Source organism: Hippoglossus stenolepis, chromosome 15 (assembly GCF_022539355.2).
Source record: "Hippoglossus stenolepis isolate QCI-W04-F060 chromosome 15, HSTE1.2, whole genome shotgun sequence".
Taxonomy (NCBI): Eukaryota; Metazoa; Chordata; class Actinopteri; order Pleuronectiformes; family Pleuronectidae; genus Hippoglossus; species Hippoglossus stenolepis.
In genome coordinates this window covers 8,595,905-8,618,720 of record NC_061497.1, presented here as the reverse complement: position 1 = coordinate 8,618,720, position 22,816 = coordinate 8,595,905, and the positions used below count along the sequence as shown (strand labels likewise).

At 42.3% G+C, this 22,816-nt stretch overlaps 1 protein-coding gene across 12 annotated transcripts in view; it reads left to right on the top strand.

Moving 5' to 3' along the window:
* LOC118122008 (unconventional myosin-XVIIIa-like) overlaps positions 1-22,201 on the top strand; it is a 71,652-nt gene extending 49,451 nt beyond the window's left edge. For 6 of the 12 annotated variants that reach the window (XM_047343449.1, XM_047343450.1, XM_047343448.1 and 3 more), the window contains 15 exons: positions 662-785; positions 926-1,126; positions 2,116-2,226; positions 3,097-3,201; positions 3,412-3,558; positions 3,749-3,862; positions 4,799-4,915; positions 5,871-5,954; positions 8,874-9,011; positions 10,173-10,358; positions 10,462-10,601; positions 11,258-11,302; positions 16,917-17,039; positions 17,531-18,940; positions 20,958-21,096. In XM_047343449.1, coding sequence (XP_047199405.1) covers positions 662-785; positions 926-1,126; positions 2,116-2,226; positions 3,097-3,201; positions 3,412-3,558; positions 3,749-3,862; positions 4,799-4,915; positions 5,871-5,954; positions 8,874-9,011; positions 10,173-10,358; positions 10,462-10,601; positions 11,258-11,302; positions 16,917-17,039; positions 17,531-18,932 — 3,037 coding nt within the window. In that variant the 3' untranslated portion in view covers positions 18,933-18,940; positions 20,958-21,096. Of the gene's footprint in view, positions 1-661; positions 786-925; positions 1,127-2,115; positions 2,227-3,096; positions 3,202-3,411; positions 3,559-3,748; positions 3,863-4,798; positions 4,916-5,870; positions 5,955-8,873; positions 9,012-10,172; positions 10,359-10,461; positions 10,602-11,257; positions 11,303-16,916; positions 17,040-17,530; positions 18,946-20,947 lie in introns of all 12 variants that reach the window. The other 6 variants (XM_047343453.1, XM_035178388.2, XM_047343444.1 and 3 more) reach the window with 5 other exon arrangements.
* Positions 22,202-22,816: the final 615 nt, after the last annotated feature.

The following is a 22,816-nucleotide window of genomic DNA, read 5'->3' as shown; positions in this document are numbered from 1 at the left end:
AGCTGATGCTGGGCTCTAAGCGGAAAATAGAAAGTAAGTAAAGTTGCATGTTGGTTAGATATTTAGTTAACAGGCTCAGAATTGTATTATTTTATTATTTATTATTATTCTAACCCTAACCCTTATACATACAGTAACTACACTGTATCAATACACAAGACCATTACACTTTGCTGTTGCTGGTAAACTGTATCTTTTGCAGCCTTTTGTCAATTGGCAATAACAGATCCCGCACAGTTTACTATTATAATACATAGGCCCCTATCCACTGGTCAAAGAAACGCACCCACTAACATCTGGCTTTTGTCTGCAGTCAGAATGGATACAATCTGAGTTCACTCCCGGGTCAAATGTCTCTGCAGTAGATATCTGTATTTATGCTTCTTTTTTTTATGCTTTTATCCTCCGTGCTCCGATCGGCATTGATTGAAACGTAACACCTGGGTGAACACTCTAATTTGGCAAGACCGAAGTTACGAAGTTAGGTTTCCTCTCCTCTGCTGGTAACAGGGAAGGAGCCAATTGCCTTTTAAAAAACTTGCATATACCTGCAATTTTAGAAGAGCTATATGAAATATTAGTCTTATGTGAAAGTAACATTTTTGCTGAGCTTTTCTACTGTCTCTCTCTCTCTCTCTCTGTGTGTGTGTGTGTTTTCCAGGTTTGACATGGAGCAGAACCAGTCTCAGGCCGAGGTACAAAGAGAAAGGAGCCAGAGGGAGAAACTGGCTCGAGAGAAAGACATAATGGCTGGTGAGATGTTTAACCTCCGCCAGCAGCTGCAGGTGAGCCACCGCACAGAGCTACACTCCAGATACTGTGATGTCCTCTCCAGGGGACGACACGTCAGGTCTCCCTGCTCTCTGTATGACATAACTGGGCTGGTCCAGATGTGTTCCTTTACTGTGTCTCCTCCGGCCTGCAGGACAAGGACGGCGAGTTGTGCGCCACAAATATGAAGGTGCAGCAGCTGGAGGCTGAGCTTCAGGACGTGTCCTCCCAGGAGTCCAAGGATGAAGCCTCTCTGTCCAAGGTCAAGAAGCAGCTTCGCGACCTTGAGGCAAAGATGAAAGACCAGGAGGAGGAGCTGGACGAACAGGCCGGAACCATCCAGATGCTGGAGCAGGTACTGGGTGCTGCAAATGTTGTATTTTATATGCGTCTGGATAAAATTTGTATGCCTCCGTGCCTACAGTAGCCAGTAGCTGGGGACATTATGTTTTCAGTTGTTCCATCCATCCCATAGAACGCCTTGAGTGAATTTCTTTAAATTTGGTATACAAGTTCAGTGTATCAAAAATGATATAGTGCACTGCACTGTTCGGCGTAGGGATACAACCGCAGTGTGGTTCTTACTGAAAGCTGCCTATGTAGCAGCCTATGTTGCTCCGGAAGGTTGGAGATCTCCTCCGCGACATTGACAGCTGCTCCATCTTCCCATCCCGCGAGGTCCGCAACCTGGGTGTCATTCTTGACTCCGCCCTCTCTTTCCAATCCCTCATCAAATCAGTCACCAAATCAGTCTTCTTTCATCTCATAAACATCTCCAGACTGAGAGAAACCCTCATTCATGCCTTCATCACCTCCCGCCTGGATTAGTGCAATTTAGTCCAAACTGCGAACCTTTGGAGAAAGAGCCTTCTGTGTTGCAGCCCCCACCCTCTGGAACTCTATCCCCCGCCGCAATTCGCAAACCTGCATCTCTGGACATCTTCAAAAATGTCCTCAAACACCACCTGTTCACTTAAAAAACTTCAAACCTCTTTTAACGCTCCACGCTGCCATTAGTGCTGTTTATTTCTGTCCTGTTTTTTTTTCTTTTTGTCCCCACTGACACATCCAAAGCATCTTTGGGTCTCTTGAAAGGCGCTATATAAATTCAAGCTATTATTATTAATACTATGTAATGCTATGCAACATTACAGAATTACCTCTACATTGTAATTCTGTAAGTCCCAAAACTCCACAAACATCCTCCATCTACCCTAACATCCTACAAAAGTACAACATTTAATTTCATAAGGACCTTTCTCTCATTTTAGACAGATAGTACATATCAAACGAAAATGACGTACAATCCAATACGTTTGAAATGTGTCTCCATCGTGTTCTCAGGCAAAGCTGCGGCTGGAGATGGAGATGGAGAGACAGCGGCAGACCCACTCCAAAGACATCGAGAGTAAGGACGAAGAAGTGGATGAGATCAGGCGATCCTGCAGTAAGAAGGTAGGCACTGCTTATTAGTTGATTAGTCCAACATGTTCCTTTAGTCAGGGATCACTGAAAGACACTGTAGAGTTCTGATATGAGTGCTGGGGTTCAATGTGAATGCATAGTCCATTTTTTTAAGGCTTTGAGTTTGTTGAATGTATCCCATGCTCAGTCCCATGAAGGTAAAATACATATAAATAAATGAATGCAGAAATAAATAATTAAGTATATAAATAAATTCAAAGTGTGTGTAGGCTTTTTCTGTATTTCTACATTCATTGTATACAGTGTACAAGTCAACTCGAGACAGAAGTAGTCGATCCGATGATCATAGCGCTGTAACCAACTCCTTAGAGGGACATACGCCCACCTAACTAATTAACCTCTGGACACCGAAATACAACAAAAAAAAATTTGTGTTGTATAAATAAATCAATACATGTAAAAAAATATATCTATTTAATTCCTGCATTTATTTTTGATTTTATAATTTTGTCCTTCAGTTTACATAAACACTGTATTCATTTTAACGCAGTATAAATGATGGTTTATGCACCGCTAAGGTTGCGAGTAGATGCATCTTAAAAACAAAATAAATACAAATTAGAATCCGAGCAGTGTTTGCAGTCCTATCAGTCACCACACTGAAACAGGACAACATGTTGCAATGTTGGTCTCTGTATTTTGAATATAGATAATGACATTGAATAGATTTTCAAAGCTGTGTTGTGAGGCTGGCACAACCACTCAGGAGGGGAACCATTTGTTTTTGATGTGTGAGAGCAGCCATGTCGAACAGGATGCTTGACGGTGTGTTATGTCTGACTTTGTCTGCCACTGATCATCTGCCTGTGCGTCCCAACACACCGTGCGTGTGTCCTGCAGCTGAAACAGATGGAGGTGCAGCTGGAGGAGGAGTATGAAGACAAGCAGAAAGTCCTGCGCGAGAGACGAGAGCTGGAGTCCAAACTGCTCACCGCCCAGGACCAGGTAGTCCCATCACTCCGCCCTCTGGTCCCTGTCAGTGCAGTGCAGCTAAGTGTGTGCGATTTAGTGCAGGGCCACTTCCTTTTGATTGGAAAGAAACGGCTTTCGGGTCTCGAAGGGCGCTCTGAGTTTTTGAAGGAGGGCGGAAAAACAAGTGTGTGTGTGTGTGTGTGTAACAACTGAGGCTAGAGAGGAGTGTGTTTTTTCGTTCAGGTGAGCCAGAGGGACGTGGAGACTGAGAAGAGGCTGAGGAAAGACCTGAAGAGAACCAAAGTCCTTCTGGCTGATGCACAGATTATGTTGGACCACCTGAAGAGCAACGCCCCGAGCAAGAGAGAGATCGCCCAGCTCAAAAATCAAGTACGAACACACCGCTGTGCTCCAGCAGATAAATCTATGATACGATTCAACACATACAAAACACATCTTTTTGTCAAAATAAAAACATGCACCGGTTGATAAATCCTCACTCCTCTGCATATCCAGGAGAGATTCTTAATCTTGGCCTACTTACGTTTGCCACTTTTCTTCCCGTTCCTGTTTCTCACAGCTGGAGGAGTCAGAGTTCACGTGCGCGGCGGCGGTGAAGGCTCGAAAGAGCATGGAGCTGGAAATAGAGGACCTGCACATCCAAATGGAGGATGTGGTCAAAGCTAAGATGTCGGTGAGTTTCTGACATCTGTTGAGCTGCGTGTTCCAATTATTCACTCGAGTGGGTTCGATCGTTCTGTGTGTGCTTGTTTGTCTGCGCCACAATAAAAAAGCGTGTGTAATGACACGCATTTATGAATAATGAAATATACCTTTGCGCCTGTTTCATTTCACATCATTGATAAGGGGGAAATTGTTTGTGGAAATGTTTCTATAGCCCTCCCTTGGTGAGCAAATGAAACCAGAAGCAACAAACAGTATTTAATTAATGTTGGATTGTGCCTATCAAAATTTCCCACTCTTCAAAATGCAGCGGGGGGCTCTAATATCAATATGCATACATCATCAAGCCGTGGTGGGGTATTAAAATAATAAATGGCCTTTGGCATATGTCTGATTTCAACATTTTGCACTAATGGATAAATAAGCTTTGTCGAAAAAATGTCTGCTCATTAATGGCTGTCTCATGAGAGCGCCGCCTGCATTTCAGATTCGTTGGCTGGGGGATGTTTGTGTCTCCTGGGATGATGGGAGTGCTGTGTGCCTGGGTGTTGCTTGTTAATTGCTGCATTTATGGCAAGGGAAGGTCTCGTAAATGTCTTAGATTAGAGAATGCATATTGAGGGCCCCGGCCCCCGCCTCCCCCTCCGCCTCCCCTGAACACAGGAGGATGAACTCTAAATAGGACATCACCAGTATGCTGCACTGGCTGCACTTTTCCTCCAGCCTAAATGAGCCAATTGATTATCTTCAATTGGTCTCGTCCTCCAGCCAGAACCCTGTCCAGATTGTGTTTCATCGCCATTAGATGAGATTCCAGGACTGCTTCGGCCTGGCCGGCTAATGACCATTTATCATATTCAATAGCTCATGAATAAATCCCGTCATTCTAAACTAATGCGCGTGTGTGTGTTTCCTTCTCTCTCTCTCTTCACTCGCCGTCCCTCAGCTGGAGGAGCAGCTCAGCCGGCTGCAGAGGGAGAAGAACGACCTGCAGTCTCGCATGGAGGAGGATCAGGAGGACATGAATGAGCTGATGAAAAAACACAAGGCTTCAGTCGCCCAGGTAACTCATCCTGCCTGACGCCTCGGTCATTAGTCCCTCCGTTATCAATACTAACACTTCCCCCCTTCAGGTAGGAAGCTCTAACCAGGAGCCATATGAAGGAAATAGGCAACACTGTCCATAAGACCTTTGAATATTTGTATTTCTTTATTCCTAATGAGGCTGAAAAATTGTGGGAAACCACCTCTAACATGGACATTAATATTCTGTTCTTCTCTGCGTGTGGAAAGTGTTGTGGCTTTTCGGTTTGGAGGACAAAGTCTCCTCTGAACACAGTGTGCGCGCTGCAGTCAGGGAGATGCAATCTGTTCTACAGCGGATCACATGACAAAGTATTTGGCACAAACACGTTTGGTTCAGTAACCATTTACAAAGAATGTGATATTTTTCCTGATAATTGAAGCATGCATTGACAATCACACTTCCTTCCTCCCCCTCTCTCTCACACACACACACACACACACAAATTCAATCGCAAAAGAATAGAAAAGGGTACTTTTGTGTGTCTGTGTGTGTGTGTGTGTGAGAGAGAGACAGCTGAGGTTCATTCGTCTCTGAATGGTAGACAGTGTGGCGGTTTATGTGTTTAGTTTCAGCATAGACTTGACAATGTGCGCAGCTTTCCAGATTCTCACTCACGAGCAGTGGCTGGTGGCGGTATGCAAATATCATGACGTAGAGACGTCCCAAACAGTTAACTCTACGTAGACATTGGCCCTGTAATACGGTTTGAAACACTAGGTGGCCTTTGGAGCTTGAGAGCTTTGAGATTTTAAAAGAAAATGTGTTGATGAATGGGATATTAAAACCAGCATTAATGTATTTCATCAAAGAACAGTCATATAGTTCAGTTTAAAGGTTAAGAAACACAGGTGGGCAGTATCACTTCAACCACAAGATAAAATGTGTAATTCTTTATCTAATTGACTGGTGATTGTGTTTCTTTGTGTACTAGTCTGCCAGGGACTTGAGCCAGATCACTGACCTGCAGGCCCAGCTGGAAGAGGCCACAAAGGAGAAGCAGGAGATCCAAGAGAAGGTAGATTTTAAAAAGCAGCGGATTTTACAGCGGCTACATCAGAAACCTGCTCGCTGCCTCGACACTGCTCTCTGATCAGACCTTGGACTCCCTCTGATTATTCCAACAAAAAGAAAAAATATATATATATATAACTTCCGTGGGGGTTTTCTTTTTTTTTTTTTTGCATTTGAATAGTAATAGATGATTTAGAGTCAAGGAAAGAAATAGTTCTTTAGCCTTTTATTACTCGTACCATAAAGGAAGGGTTATGTACATGAACTCAGCCGTCCCACTCCATGGTTTAAGCATTTAGATGAAATGAAAGCCCTCTTTCGATGCAGCAGCTTCTGTCTCAGTTATTTATCTGATGTGTGGACATTCCAAAGCCAACACATCATTTTATTTCAAAAGATCAGAACAAATTCAGGTAAATGAAAAGTGTGATAGTTGAAAATAAGTATAAAAACAGTGTCACGTGGTGAGGTTTGTTAATTCAACAGATGACTCCTCTATTAATGTGATAAAACGTGATTGTTCTAGCTGCACGCTGAGCATTTTCTGCACGATTGGAACAATCAAGTGAAAAACCCTGTAGGAATTTAACTCTCACACATGAACAGTGTAATGGAGTCAGTCAACCTCCTGCTCTTTGTGACTATTGTACCTGCTAGTTGCCTTGTTCACTCACACACACCCAGAACACTACAGTGTAGAGATGGGCGTGCCCTTTGTGTGTTTGACCAAGTACACGATGCACAGAATCATTATCCACATTTTAAAATTGACCCATTGCCATTGCTTAACCTACAGCTACAAGTTAATCTGAAATTCAAAGTTCAACATTTTTACTTAGCTCTAATTTTTAACTTGAATTTAACTTTGGTTCATGACCAACTTTGGTGCTATCACCATCATACCCTTGAAGGGAGAATAAAGTCGAACTATCATGAGAATAAAGTCGGAACTACAAGAATAAAGTTATAATATTACGAGAATAAAGTTGTAACTTTACATTCGTCAGGCTTTACAAATAAAGAAATGTTAACATTTTGTCACATCAGAACCACATTATCATAAGTATCAGGACTTTGAAAAGACTCAGAGGAAATTGTATCTTTTGTGGAGGAGGAAATGTTTGGTAGCGGGGGTGGTGGTGGACTTACATCTGTGTGATATTCAAAGGGATTTAGACTTAGATTGGTTAAAGATTCTGGTTGTCCTTGCTTCTTAACCCCCCCAAATTAAAAAAAAAATCGATTCTAGTAATAATGCAACTCTTTTCTCTTTAAATTAAGACTTTATCCTGGTAATATTACGACTTTCTTCACAATTACGACTCTATTCTCATTATATTACTAAATTATTATCAGAAATCTCAGAATTTCCCCCCCCTTGTGCTCCGTCGTACCATCAGCTGTCCATTGTGTTTAGTTCAATCTTTTGCAAATGTGGTCAAACCGACAAATCATCATCATGTTTCTGGGGAGATGGGTGTAGTTACTGTGGGCTGTGTTTGAGTTGTCAGCTAAATGGTTGAGGCTCAGAATAAAAGTGTGTTCATTATGTAAAGAGGTTAATGCACCTGATTTAAGCCTCGGGATAATAATAGTGAAAATAATAATGCTTTTATGATAAGTGTTTTTTTTTCTGATGGACCGCTGTTTGTTTAGAGAATAACATCTACCATGTCGTGTGTCACATATTAATGTATGGCCATTTTTTTTGTGATGCATTTGCGTGCTAAATGACTCTGAAGCTGTGGCACATTACACACACTTTAATTTGCAGGTGCTGATGTGCGGGATTTTATCTGACATTGAACAGAATTTATTTCAAATATAATTCAGCATGATCTCTCACCACTTCCCTAACAGCAGAGCCTGGATCTATTATATTAAGCTCCCCATGTGCCAACGCTCCGGTCCACTCACCCATCTGAATATTTTTGGCCGCACGAGAGACACACACAAGCTGCGAGGCATTGTTAAAACCTGCCAGAGAAGGTAGCGATAGCCATCTAAAGCGTCTGACCTTGAAGTGGTTATCTCATCACCAGAAGGGAGGGAAAGTTGGCTTTTGTAGTAATATCAAAGGAGAACTCCAAATCCTCCATGTCTTAGATGCAAACTCCCTCATTAGGTGCCACGCTGCCTTGTGGGCTGGTGCTGTTGTGACGTATCTTTCTTTCTTTTTATCAGTCAGCAGAAAAAAGATTTGGATGGCGCGAACGTGCGTTGCATGAAGCTCAGCCCTGCGATGTACCTCAGCCTGATCTTCCCCTGACTATTTGTGGACCGAGGGCTTATCTAGATCTCATTATTGAGACTGCATACACAATATTTACATGTAGCAGGATGAAGGGTGAAAAGCTGAAGGCTAATTTAGTGTTCTTACATAGATACAACATCAGCAGCTCGAATGGCACTCGGGAGAGCACGTACCTCCACCAAGGCCCAACAGCCTCCTTATAAAACAACATTTAAATTCACTGGATCCAGATTTTTATTTGGATTTGCACCAAATTGCAAACATTCATAAATATCAGTCCCCTGAACATGTAATTTGGTTTTTTTTATCAAGATCCATGTTGAAAAACGCCCTATGTTGCAACATTAAAATAAGCAGAAAAAAACAACATACATCCACCCCCTGATCCGGATCCACACCAAATTAGATGGTTTCTTTCTGATCCATACAGCATCCTTCCACCGAGTTTCCAGGTAATCCGCCCTGTAGTTTTTGCATAATCCTACTAATTAACAAACAGACAAACAAACGCAGATGAAAATAGAACCTTCCTGGCAGAGGTAAAAAAATGTATCCAAGTTCTCTCCGAAGAAGAGGTGGGAAAGTCGAGTCAAGAAGTCAAGAAGCTTGCGTGTGGGTACCGCTCCTGGGTTTGTTAACGTGCATGTTATGTGTGCGTCCTTCCCCCAGCTTCACTCCGTGCAGAGCCAGCTCGAGTTCCAAGAGCAGTCCATGGTGGAGAAGTCCCTGGTGAGCCGCCAGGAGGCCAAGATCCGTGAGCTGGAGACCAAGCTGGAGTACGAGAGGACACAGATCAAACGCCTGGAGGTGACTTAATCCTCCGTGCTTCACAAAATTTAAAAGACAGGCTTTGTGAGCCTATAAATGCAAATTTGGTATTTAATATTCTATTGATCAAGAGAGGGGGATAATATAAAGTGAGGGAACAGTATGGTGTTGCTTGCAAAGCTCCGCATCATTGAGGTGCTGGTTAAGAAAAGCATCCATCAACCACTATAAGTGTATTTTTGATTAATAATTGAAGATAGAAGCATGTAAAAAATTGATGTTTTTACATGCATTGAAGGCAAATTCTTGACCACATGAAGTAGTCAAAATGACTGCACCTCAGCAGTGTGTGTATACATTTGCTGCTGAAGAGCACCTTCTAGACCGTAGATTTATAGCAGGCTTTGTTATTTCAGGTTTGGCTGGGCCTATTTTGAATAGAAGTGATGGATGGTTACATTTTTTACGTAGTGCTTGAAACTCGTATGCAGTTGTTACACCACTCTTGATACGAAATGGTTCGAAATCTTAAGACTTTATATAACGATGGGGACGTGATTACGCTTCCTCCAGTTTCAGCTGTCAATCATAATGCTTCACTGGATTTTAATGACTAATTGAAACCAAAATGACCTGAAATTGAGCAATTAAACAAATATCAGAATGAAAAGACCAGACTACCTCAAATAATACAAGAAAACATGTATTTGTTATGTACTTTGATTTTTTTGTCTGGTCCATGTCCTATCCATTAACACGGAGGAGGCAGGGTTTATGACCTATACTGCAGGCAGCTACTAGGGTCGATTGGGAGGCTTTGGCTTCACTTTTGGGAAGCTGTCATGTCATCCATCTTTATGAACAATCTAGGTTAAAAATAAACTACCTATGGGGAAATAGGTTTGGTTTGAACAGGTGTGTCCACTAGTCAAAATATGTGTACGTTGTCGTAATTAACTAGCTTAACATTGGCCTTATGTACTTTATTTATTAATGTATTTTAGGGGGGGAACAGGCTTGGAGTTTGTTTTATTGGGTTCTTGGTGCTGTGTACTCCAGCAGTCCTACCTGTGATATCCCTTGTGCACAGCTCTTGCATCAATACAGTTTTAGAACTAAGAGCTGTGCACATATGTCATTTGTCCGTATGTGGCCTTTTGTAAGGACAAGTTCACCCAGTTCACCTGGTTTCCTCCCCAGAGCCTGACGGGTCGTCTGAAGGAGAACCTCGAAAAGATGGCGGAGGAGAGAACCCAGTACGTCGCCGCAGAAAACAGGGAGAAGGACCAGAACAAGCGAATGCAGCGGCAGGTGCGGGACATGAAGGAGGAAATGGCCGAGCTGTCCAAGAAGGAGGGCGAGGCGAGCCGGAAGAAGCACGAGCTGGTGAGACCTTTGGCTGCGGGGAGAGTCGTAGCGGTTCGCTGGAGTTTTACGCTCTAGAGGAGATTAACTTCCCACTTCTTCTGTGCTCCGATCCGTTCGCCAGGAAATGGACATCGAGAGCTTGGAGGCGGCGAATCAGAGCTTACAAGTGGACCTTAAGCTGGCCTTCAAGAGGATAGGCGACCTGCAGGCTGCGATCGAGGACGAGATGGAGAGCGATGACAATGACGACTTAATCAACAGGTACCTGACGGATTTAGAATTCCTGCAAAAGACGGTACAATTACCTTTGCTTCACTTGATCTGTAATGTGTGTTTTGCGCGAGCGTGTTCTCGTCATAAGTTGCGAGAGAAGTTACCAAAAAGAGTTTGAGTCTGTCAATCACAACTCGTGTCTTTTCGGTCTTCGCAGTCTCCCACATCTCCCGACATCAATTCCTCTCTCACGTCTTTTGTTACCCTGTGAGTCATACTACACTGTGTTCCCCAGATACCTCTCACACGGTTTAATTTAGCTCCCTGCTTCTGATCTTTTTGTCTCAGCGCTGGTTTTCCCTGTTTGGTTTACCCCCCCTTCCCTCTTTGCAGCGGGGTTGAGGGTTAGACTAGCTCTGAGCCCACTGAGGTAAACACTGACTGCAGTAATTCAGATCTCTAAAAGGAAGACATTTCACACAGCGGCTCCGCTTGAGAAGAATGCCGGCAGCAGCACGGGTTGATTTATCAAGCCACGGATTGCAAAGGATAGTAATTCCGTGTTTGTGTGTGTGTGGAAGAAGGTGTAAAAAACGACTTATTTGCTGATATCTCATTTTGTCCTCTTTTTACACTGTTATTTGTGTATCTCACCTTCTCTCTTTCTCCTCTCCGTTTGTTGGTGTTTCCCACACTTTCCACAGTTTGCAAGACATGGTGACAAAATATCAGAAAAGAAAGAACAAAACGTGAGAATGGGAAAAATGCATCCTTTGTTTTCGTCCCATTTGGACCAGCAGGAGAGAATGATGCAGTATTCCCTCACCGCTCAGTTTGTGTTGTTCACACTGACACAGTGAGGAGAAGCAATTTTAAAAAAGAATGGAAATTCATGTCTGTGGTATAGATCTCTGATAAAAAAAAAAGACCTATGCTTAAAAGCCCTGATGTTTCATTCAGTTTAATTTTATTTTGCGTCTGGACACCTTCTCACTTATTGGAGGTTTCAGTGCTTGTTTTTCTTCCCGAGAGAAACAAGGAGAAAAAAAATCTGATGGTGCACAAGATGCTTTGCACAACGTAAACTGGAGATTGATAAATAGAGCACAACGCTCTCTACTCGCTGCTTCAGTAAATGTGATTCAACCTGAAACACGACGAAGCGTCACAGACCCCTGGTAATACTGCATCATTGTCTCCACGAATGCTCTGTGTCTAACACCATCCTCTGCTATCATTTGAAGCCTCATCATAAACCACCATGCACTGGTTTGGATCTCGGGTTAAAAGCTGGTTTCACTGAACTTCAGTTTTTCTGTGTGGCGTCTCCAAATCACTTGTTCGTCATCCCACTCACTGAGTTAATCTCCTGAACCTTCTCTACAGACATTCCAATATTTCCAATATCATTTTTCTTGGCAGTTTGGAACAAATCAAATCTATTTGTGAGTTTTTTCTGATGAGACTTGAGTCTGAGATTTATTTTTGATTTAATTCGAAACTTTTTATCATTACAGCCTGAAAGTAAAACTTAAATAAAATAAAATTTATGAATTTTGATACGTTCATGGATACTGTTTACTTTTGCACTAATTAAATTTCAATATCAAAGCCCCTTAACAATTTCACGTAGGTGTGCCACAGCAATAATCTGAAACATATCTCTATTAACAGTTTAAAGCAGAAAATTCACTAAATGATTTTGTCAAAAGCAATTACAACTAGAATGTGACTCAGTAGAGTGTTTGCCTCCGCCAAGGCACAACAGTCCCTTTAGGTAAATCAAGCCGCACCAAGTTGCCGACACTCAAAAATATCTGTATAAATATGTTTGTGTGATATTTTTTTAATCAAGATCTCTGCATTATTTCTTAAGAAATTCACAAAAATGTCGAAAGACGTCATATCTCACAAAAAATCGTGGATCTGCCACTTTAATCGGAATCACTCCAAAAGTTATAATGAGTTCTTCTGTGGCCCGTGTCCAACCCTTACACACAGTTTCATTAAAATTGTTTATTTGTTTTTTTGCGTAGTCCTGCTGACAGATGGACAAACAGCATAAAACCACCACAATTTTAATTTGGATCTGCGCCAAATTGCACACACTCATACATTTCTTCATCAAGATCCATGAATTATACTCTGAGAAATCAACGAAAATGTTGAAAAAAAGCCCTGTTTTGCAATGTTTAAGAAAGTGACAGAATCCGATCCGGATACGCACTTACATTTAAGGGGTTCTTCGCCGACTCATTCTGTAACGTTCCACCAAGTTTGGTGGTAATCCGTCCATAATCCTGCTAATTAACAGAGACAAACGCAGACGAAAACATAATGTCCTTGGCTGAGGTAATACGTTGTTTTCATATTTCAAACTAAGAATAACTCAGAATAATAAGAAAAACAAAGAACAACTTTACACCCATAGGACATTAATAGAGGAGAGAGATGAAATGAAGTGCAGTGAAAGTGGATGGGGCTATTTAGAATAAGGGATTTCTTGCACTTTGCTCAATGAACAGTTGAAAATAGTGTTGAAAATGTGCCAATATCTGGAGTAAAGTGAAACTTGTTCTTGTATAGATTTTTTAAGTATCACATGAAGAGACTCTTAGCATTGTGGAAGTCATTTGCATGTGCTTTGGAAGGCCTTAAGTATGGAGCTACATTCATGCCAAAAGTTAATACGTTTTTGGTACCTGATTTATTTTTTTGTACTTGTATGAAATGGGGAAGGCTTTTCGTTTCTGAAGCGTTATTTATTAGTAACATGTAGTGTATTTGTTTGTCAGGTGCGTTTTGTATTCGGGAAACAAAATGCATTAGTTTGTTAGTGGGGTTTTGTATTTGCAAACCAAACTGTGTTTGCAAGTGAAATGTAGGGAATTTGTGAAACGTGTTTTGGTTGTTTAAGTTCTGGCATGAATTGAGCTCCATACTCAAGTGCAACTGTGTGAGCGATGCTTGTGACGATGAAATGGCTGCAGCGCCCTGTGACTCCACGGCTGCACAGTCAGCAAGCAGTGCACGGAAACACGTTTTCACCCAGAGCTCTGCTGCTGATTTCCATGCATGCAAATGCTCCACTAATCCAATCTCATTTCATAGTGTTGTCCTGCTTGTTAAATGTGTGATTGCGAATGTAAAATATGTTGATTTGACTAAATCCCCATTTTATTGCGTTTTTTTAACAATGAAAAGAATCTTTGTGGCATGTTAAATCATTTAAACCTTCATCAGAGCATAATAAAGAAATGTTGTCTTCCGCACATATACCCAGCCGACATTCCCCACTTTAACATCTGATCGCTTCTTCGGAGACACACAGCACCACCCGTGTTTATCACCATGCAGTTTGTTATCCGTTTGTCATCAGGAAACCTGTGTGTGTATCAGTGCCCTGCCTTTCTTTTTGTGCAACTCAAGGAAAAGAACAATGACACGCCGTGTTTACTTAATTGCATTTTTCCCTCCTTCGACATCATTGCATTAGCAGCATGGATGAGCAATAACCGAGGAGGTGATTTTAGTTCTAATTATGAAGGGGATTTTCCAATTGATTTGCATCATTATTCAATATTTTTGTACTGGTTGCTTCAAAACAGATGTTACAATAGTTGGATCAGTATTGTTTTTGGATCTTTATAATGTAAAATAACAAAGGTCGAGCCTTTTTCAAGCACCGACAGCTGCTTTAAAGCAAACTATGAAAATGCTTTCATCAGTGGACTGACCATAAGGGTTGGAATGTTCTACATATCTGTAGCACAAGGTGCTGATTATCCTTGATTATGAATTACATCACAGTTTGTATAGTGCACACCGTTTCAATAACATTAATTGAGAGCCTATATGCACATTTTAGCCCTTATGCAATCAGCTCATGTCGAACAGACGCCATAAAAATATGCTTTTTGTGACCACAAGTGCTAAAGTGATAGAACCGAGCCATATATACATTGATTCTGAGCGTTTCTGACAAAGATTTACAACCAGCGCAGGCCGATTGTCAGAAGCGATTAATGTTCACTTCTAAATTCTTGGGGGTTGTTTGTATCTGCGAGCCTCAGGACTGGTTAGCTAGTAGTGTGGGGCCAAGGACAAATTGTTTGTGACATCATTTGCACAGCACTCAATTGCGAGCCACCTTTTATTTCATGCTTGTGTGTTTATATGTGTGTGTGTGTGTGTGTGACGAGAGGTAGGGGGTGATGATATCGCTGTGGGCTGGCGTCAGTGTTCTGTTGTGTAATAGATCATGTTAAAAAGTCAAAGCATCACCAGAGCTGACAAATGGGCAGCATGTGTAATCAACTCGCTTGTGTTAATGAACCTATTATCTTTTTTATTTCTATTTTTTGCCGGTGAGCTTTTATCAGTTGTATTAAAGCATGCGGTAGAGAAGAGAGGGAGTGGAAAATAAAGCGGTGGCATATAACAGCATGAAGTTGGACTCACAGTTTTAGCTCGCCGCCTCATGAAACAGCTCTTAAACTGTACAATTTAAAGGCTTTTGTGTGGAACATCACGTATTCAGGCCATTTATTCTCTCTGCGATGATCATTGTTATCACCCTCCCTTAAGAAAACCTGGCTGTAAGGTTGATGGCGAGAATGTTAAGTACATGTAAATGCTCTTAAAAGGCCTTAAAAGCCTGATTATTGCTTAGTCCGAGAATCTAAGGCTCGTTTCTGCCTGTGCTCGCTCGCTCTCAGCTCCGCCACCACCTTTATCATTTAAAAAAAAGTAAAATGCTTTTAGGCAGATTACCAAAAAAAGAGGCGAGAGGACACCGTGTTCTCTGGGGAAATGTGACACAAAGCTTTGGTGACAAAAGCGACGGTACACTGCTCACCGGGAGACCTACATAGATGGATATGTGGAATGTGGACAAATGATCGAGCTCAGCAGTGTGTCTGTCATCTCACACCTCCCCGCGTTTGCTAGTTCCCAGCATTTTTCAACGCGCTCCAAGGTTTAGATGGATAAGCTTGTCCAAGAAGCAAGAGCTGTTACCTGCCTCCCTGTTTTTCATTTTTAATGACAGTCAGCTCCCCCGTGGACACTCGATGAAATATATCTGCGTTTCAGTGATATACAAGGCGAACATCTCAGATTGATGAAGCGCGGCTCTTTGAAAGTTACCCAAAGTGAGGCTATGAATAACAGCGGAGATGAAAGTCAGTCTGCTCTAAATCAAGAGGAATTGAAATATTCGCCTCATCCTCAACAACCCTGTCATCTCTGATATTAATATACAGTGCATTGTCTCGCTCTGAGACCATAAACTATTTCACGGACAGTGTAATTTCCTCTGACAGAGCTTGCCATGGCAACACAGGTTAAGTGTAGTATATATCTTCAGAACATACAGTATGTGCCTCTGTGCACTTTTGAATCTGTCCACGTGAAAGCAGAACATTTATTTCCCCATGTCATGCAGCTGCAGAAGCTTTTGTTTCAGGCAAAACAGAGAATTGTTCACATTGCATTTTGACCATGATGGCAGCATCGACTGCCAGCATTGAGGTTGTGCCACTCTCCCCCCTCCTCTTCCCCACCGTGGCCCTGTCACATTAAGCTTCTGGGACAATGGGGCTTATAATTCAGTAAACGCACTGTAGATTTAGAGGCCGTGCAGGTGGGATCCAGCGTGCTTTTTCATTGTGATCCGCGGGTCTTTGTATATTGATTGTTATGTCAAGCGCAGGGCCACTGGGCCCTCATGGCTCTTCTCCAATAACAATCACCAGGAGCAGGTGACATGCCACACAGATGCGAGCAGCCCCGGATCCAGCCAAACAAGTTAATTATGCCTCCAAGAGCCTCATCTACATTCTGGCTAGATGATGCTTTTTTTTTTTTTGCTTCGCTCATCTACAGCTGTTGAAAAACCTTTTGAGTCTGTATATATCATTGTATAACACATTCATGCTCATGTGTGGCCTGCCTGGATTGCTGTGCATCATACTGACCCCCGTTATTACGAGAGCACGGATACAATTACTAACAAAAAGCTTCAATTTTGAAATGACTAACAAAACACTTCTGAGATGTGAAAACTAATTATTATTTTGCCCGTGGAAGGACTGTGATGCTACACCACATAAAATATTCTCATAACAAGTCATTTGGTGCAATTTCTCGTCTGAAAATTTGTCGGAATTGTCGCACAAGGCAGATTAGGGGAAAGTATCAAGAGGCTGAGAAAAGAAATTGACTTGTATTGAAAACTAAGGAAATTACTGCACTTGATAGTTTTTCGCTCTGAATGTAAAAATGACTTGTTACGGGGAATATTTTGTCACTGTGTAATGTTGGAGTGTCACAAACTCTCTCGCCGATTCTGTTTCATCACAGTGGGGATGAGACAGACACAGATTCGGAGGTGGAGGACCGTGTGGATGGAGTTAAGTCTTGGCTTTCGAAGAACAAAGGCTCCACCAAGACGCTGTCAGACGAGGGAAGCCTGAAAAGTACCAGGTTAGCGGTCTCATCCTTTTGCATCATGACAGATTACCATGTATGTCCCTGTGGCAACATAGCGATAAAACGACCCACAATCCCCGACCGTAAAAAAGGCCCAGGATTACCCAGGGCCGTTTGCAACAGAAGGATGGGTATTTTGTGTGATTAGGTGTCATCCCTCTCTCCCAGTAATCTGTCTAATGACAGGAGGCGGAATGGGGAAACGGCTGCTGTCAAATTTATTGAGGTGGCCCCTGGCCAGTTGGCACGCCTGCTAAATGACGCCTCTGCCACAGCTAGATTTTCTCACCGGTTGATTGCCTCACTTTCTACAATGGCTACTGTACATAACAGCAATGGGCAAAGGTATTGAAAACTGTATGTTCCCTGACTCTTGACTGTTTCCAAGGACAAAACGAATGAGTTTCCACTTAATGGTAGTTTCAGATATTTTCCTTTTGTCCTCTGTGGTGTCCGGTGTCAATTTTTACTTCATAACCCTTCAGATATTCCGCAAATGCAGATGCCAAGGAAGTAAAAGAAGGTAAGGAGAAGATGAGTGACATCGGTAAAGATGGGAAAGAAGTAGAGCAGAGCAGATCTGTGTCTGTCATGAGTTCCCTGAGCTACAGGAAGCGCGCCAACCTGAAAGACTCCATTGGGGGAACAGGTGACGAGAACTTCCTGTTTAGCACTCTCAAAGAACAGCCTGACGCGCCAGACCACGCCTCAATCCGTAAAGCCAAGTCTAAGTCTGGAGAGCTACAGGACGATAGGAGGAAGAGCCAGGCGCAGGAAGACTTGGACGACAAAGGCTCTGTCATCTCCATGGCCTATTCGGAGGCGACCAGCAGAGCCAGGAAGGGCCTGGAGTCCCGCTGGACCTCCCGGACCAGCCCAGATTTTGATAAGGATTCCATGGTGTCATCTGTGGTTCCCAGCAGGATGTCCACCAGGAGGAGCATGTTGGACATGGACGATGACAATAAATCGACTATCAGTAGTGTGAGCCGCACTAGCCCCAGATCACTACATCGCAGCACTTCTTGGAAAGAAGACAGGCGGAGTAGCTCCCGCTTGTCCCTGGCCCGCAGCTGCGGCCTCAGTGAATTTGGTCTGAATGTTCGTGATGGTGAAGATGACGATGATGATGCCAAGAGTGTAGCTTTTAGTGAAGGGGGAACTTCAGCGTACAGTCCTCGATCCATAAGTCGCAGCTGTTCTACCCCGGCTCAGCCACGATCGTCAAGCAGCAACCCAACAGATCTATCCGACATTAAAACAGTCACCCACCGCAACTACTTAGATCCCGACTTGGAGGCTGCGATCAATGAGGTGCTGAGCTTCAAACCCATTAAATTCAAGCGCAGCAAACTTGATGACTCAAGCGGTGAGGAGGAGGAGGATGAGAAGAAGGCGCCAGGAAGTGAGAGGGGAGAAGAAGAGGGGCTCGGCTGCAGCTCTTCCAGCGTGCGGCGCTCCGCATCAGGCTCTGCTCTGGACTACGGCAACCGGCCTTCCAGTACCCTGAGTACCAGCAGAACCCGCAGTCGCAAAGACAAAAAGAGTAGAGCCTCTCCATCAGATGACTCCTCCTCAGACGATCGTCACAGCAGAAAGAGTTCAAGGAGGAAGAAGGACAAGAAGTCCAAGAAGAGATCGAGTAGGAAGAAAAGCGAGTCCGAGGATTCCTCTTCTTCCTCAGAGTCATCGGAATCCTCCTCCTCCGACTCAACCATCTCCTACCGCAGCTCCAGCAGTGTCAAAAGGGCCCCAAAACACCCGTCTGATGATGATGAAAAGGAGGCGGCAGGTCGCGGGCCATCTGGCAAGAAGGAATCCAAGAAGAAGCAGAAGAAGGTGGATAACATGGTGATGAAGTATCTCTACAAGCCTGACAGTGACTGATACCAACAGTAAGGTGATGCTCGGTGTGAAAATAACCCAGGAGCTTGGAATAAGTGAAACTGATTCAGGATCCTTTACCTAATGTACTAACTTAGTATGAATGTTTTTGTTTATTGTGACACTGAATAATCTCTAGGATACACTAATGTCGACTTGTACTGGATCGGCCATAGCTGCATTTTTCAAATGTCACACTGGCTAATAAGAGCACGCGGCTATTTGTTTTTCTTTGCTCTTGCCAACATCTGTCTTCATTTAAAAGATCACCAATTTATTACAGTACACTGTAGTTTGCCTCTAGTCTGCATTCCTGACACTCTTCGGGTTTCTCTATTTTATTTCTAAATTCCATTATAAACAACTGCTGATACAGTTCTTGTACAAAGTAATCCATTATTGTAATTACGTGTCATCGGAGTTGCGAGTGTTGTAAAGCAGTGTTGCTTTTTCACTTCCGTCTCTGTAAAGATGGATTACATCTCCCCAAACGCGAGTGCTTCTCCTAATGTTGTGTTTGATGTTGCCATAGTGTTGAGAGAGAGTTGTCTGTCTGTGGCCGCTCCTTCACAACAAACAGATGTTGGCAATGAGAGGAAAAACTAAATTACATAATTTTTTGCCTCCATGTGTAAACTGAGGGGAGTTTAAAGAGACGTGACACTTTGCATCCTAATTAAAACGCTAAAATTAGCTTCAGAGTAGTTTCACTGACAGCATCTTTTTCCTGTGTGATTAGAAAAAACAGTAAGACAGCTGCTGGTTGGTTGTTCTACTAGAATGTGAATAGGCCTTTCCACTTGCACACTAGCTCTTGTGTGAACTCTTGAATTAAGGCCAGTTAAGTGGGATGAACATGGCACTAGCTCATATGTGTGCATGTTAACAAAATAAGTGCTTTCAATTTTCAGTCTCTATTGAAAGTTTCACCCAAGACCACTTTTAAAAGCATCTACACTTGCCAAGAGAGCTGCTCTTTAGCACACAGTTGACATCAACAGCTTAACCCAAACTACAACATTTTAGTTTTCATTCAAAGATGCATTTTGATGTTCCACATTGGGATACCTCAGAGAACCAGGGTGACACAAGTAACTGAAAACCATTACAGTAAATATTGATGTCTTGTTTATGTGTCAATCTCGGAGCCCAATAGCTATCATCTGACCACGGATTGGTTTTCAGTCAAACGATTCTCCACACAAAACAAACAGTGATGCTTTTCCCAGGTGTTTTAGGTCCAGACACATTTTGGCTCATCTCTGTAAATAGCGATCTGCATGAATGCAGACAAATTAAAAAGCAGACAGCCAATGCATTTTGGTCAACGTGTTCCACACAAACTGTTCACATGCCGGCAAGCCTGCTCAAGCGTGATTGGTCAAACTAGAAACGGAAACCACTACCCTGTCTGTAACATTCACATTCATTTGGACAGGGTCTTTTATTCGTACTTCTAAAATCACACTTTACTCCCATTATTGGGACACCTTTGTCTCAATTATAGCCTTAAATTATATCAAAGTGGTTGAGTGGTTGAGTGTTTGACTGTAAATTTAGATTTTTATCTGTCTGCACATCTCATGACACCAATTCAGAGATATCAGAACCTTCCAAAAGGGTGACGAGCAGCAGTTTGTTAGAGCGTAGAGGGTGGCAGCCTTTTTGAGTATTTTTTATGCACAGACAGAAGGTACAGTCCAGGCCGCAGCTGTACTTTTAGTTTGATTTACTAATATGAGTGTTAACCCAAGTAACCCTGTTTCATCATGGGGTCATTCACCTGAGATATTAATTTTCTCATATCACTTCACTAATTTGAAATAAAAATTGGAAGCAACCCTGACAACAATGTACACACACACTATGCATGCATTAGGGGATTCTGCCTGGAGAACATTGTGATGTGTAATTTGCTTGTAGTTTCCCATATCTGCATGCAACCCATTTTGCCATCTTTACACCCATCACACTTTGTTCTATAGTAATGATTTGAGGGTGTGTCCATGTGTGTGTTGACCCCTGTAGCCCTCCCGTGTACCGGAGACACCTGGGCGCTGGCAGATCTGATGGAGAAGATGAGGCAGACAGAGGCTCCAGCAGGCAGTCGCTGAGGCAGAGAGACAGTGATGGCTTATTGGCAGAGAGCGCGACGTAACCCGGAGGCGGGCGACCTTGTGCTTTCGGTGGCACTGAACGCAGAGGAGGGACCACCGCCGCTTCCCAGCTGCCAAGGACAAAAACAAAACACGCTGTAAAGCGAACACAACCTTTTTGATTAGTTTAGTCTGGCCGCTTTTATCTTACTTAACTTATTATAGCTCGCATTATGACGTGGTTTTGCTTTGATGGTTAGATTGTGCTTTTTCTATTTCCTTTTTTTAATGATAGAACATATTGAATAAGTCAGTCAACGCAGGACAGTAAAGTTAAGCACTTTCTGGGGAACTTCTTGCTGCTCCTTTATTTCTAAGAGCTGCTTTTCAGGCAAATTTAAGCACTCCCCTGCACTCTCCTCCGACGAGTCAGATATCTCTGCCAAGAGGATTTAGATAAGCCCACTCTGGCTGGACTTCTCCAAGAAGGTCCGACCAACTATTAAGACTGTTCTTATCTCTTCCCCCCATTAATGTGGACGGCCGTGCTGGGAGGAATTAACCCATTTTCAATTCGTTATCTCGCTGTAAGTTTACATGTGGCTCTTGTTCCACATATGCGATACCCATCGCTTGAGTGAAGTGATGCTCGCTCATGATTGCAGACATGATAGTAAAACAATATCAGGAAACATGTTTCTATACGCATGATGTTAAACGTTGAAGGCTTTATATCTTTGAAATGCTTTGAAATGGGTTTAAGATAATTCTGATCTAAGAGTTTATATATATATATATATATATATTTATAGTCTGCGTAACATATGTGGAATCAAAGCCTTTACATGAGCACAATATTCAGATGAAATAAGATTTTCTAAAGTTAGCAAGAGGGAGATTTTATTAAGATAAGATTTATGTCATGTTCATGTTTTATTTTTAACTTTAAGTGGAGTGCATGATGGAATGGGTTTGGCTGTTTGGAGGCTGGTCCACTTGTGTCATATTTCTGAAGGTTCAAAGGGAATTTATGTTTTTGCTGTTTATAAAGGAGCCTTTTCTTTTGAGCATCTGAGAGATGCAGAAATGTATGGTGTTTTTTTGTTTGTTTGTTTTTTTTCAAATGCACTGGATTTTTTTTCTGTGTTTGTGAAATTAAAGCTCCTTCAAACATCATATTGTACAATAAGTTCATTTTGATGGTTCAGTTGCAGATTTAGTTGTTATTGCAGATCGCAAAAATTAATATATGGAGGCAGATCTTTTCCTTTACTTAATTAATTTATTCAAAACAATAGGCAGCCCTCAGAATCATATTTTGATATAGAATAGATATGTTAAATATGATGTTTTATGCAGAGGTATTATGTAGATAATCCCCCCCGCCCCCCAGACACTGGTTTATTTTATTCAGATACCTGTGCACTCTGTATTAACGCCAGTCTACTATTATAATAAAATACCTTTATGTACTTCTTCAGAGCAGAAGTGGCAGTAACAGCTAGACTTTCAGCATGTTGCCGTCCGGAAACTTGCTGGATATTTTCTATATTTAGCCGTACAGAATGATAATTACGCATATAGATTTGAATAAGGGAGCATATAAAGTATATGTGCATGTGGACTGTCGGCTCATGTGCAAAGAAAGGCTCCAAGTGTCTGGCTCACTCCATTTGCATATCTTCTCAGAAGAGGCTAATCTGCATTTCACGTCTTATTTTTCTCAGTTTTTTTCTTTGCTTCAGACATGAATATTAATGTGGAACACAGGAAACTTTGATGTCAGTGATT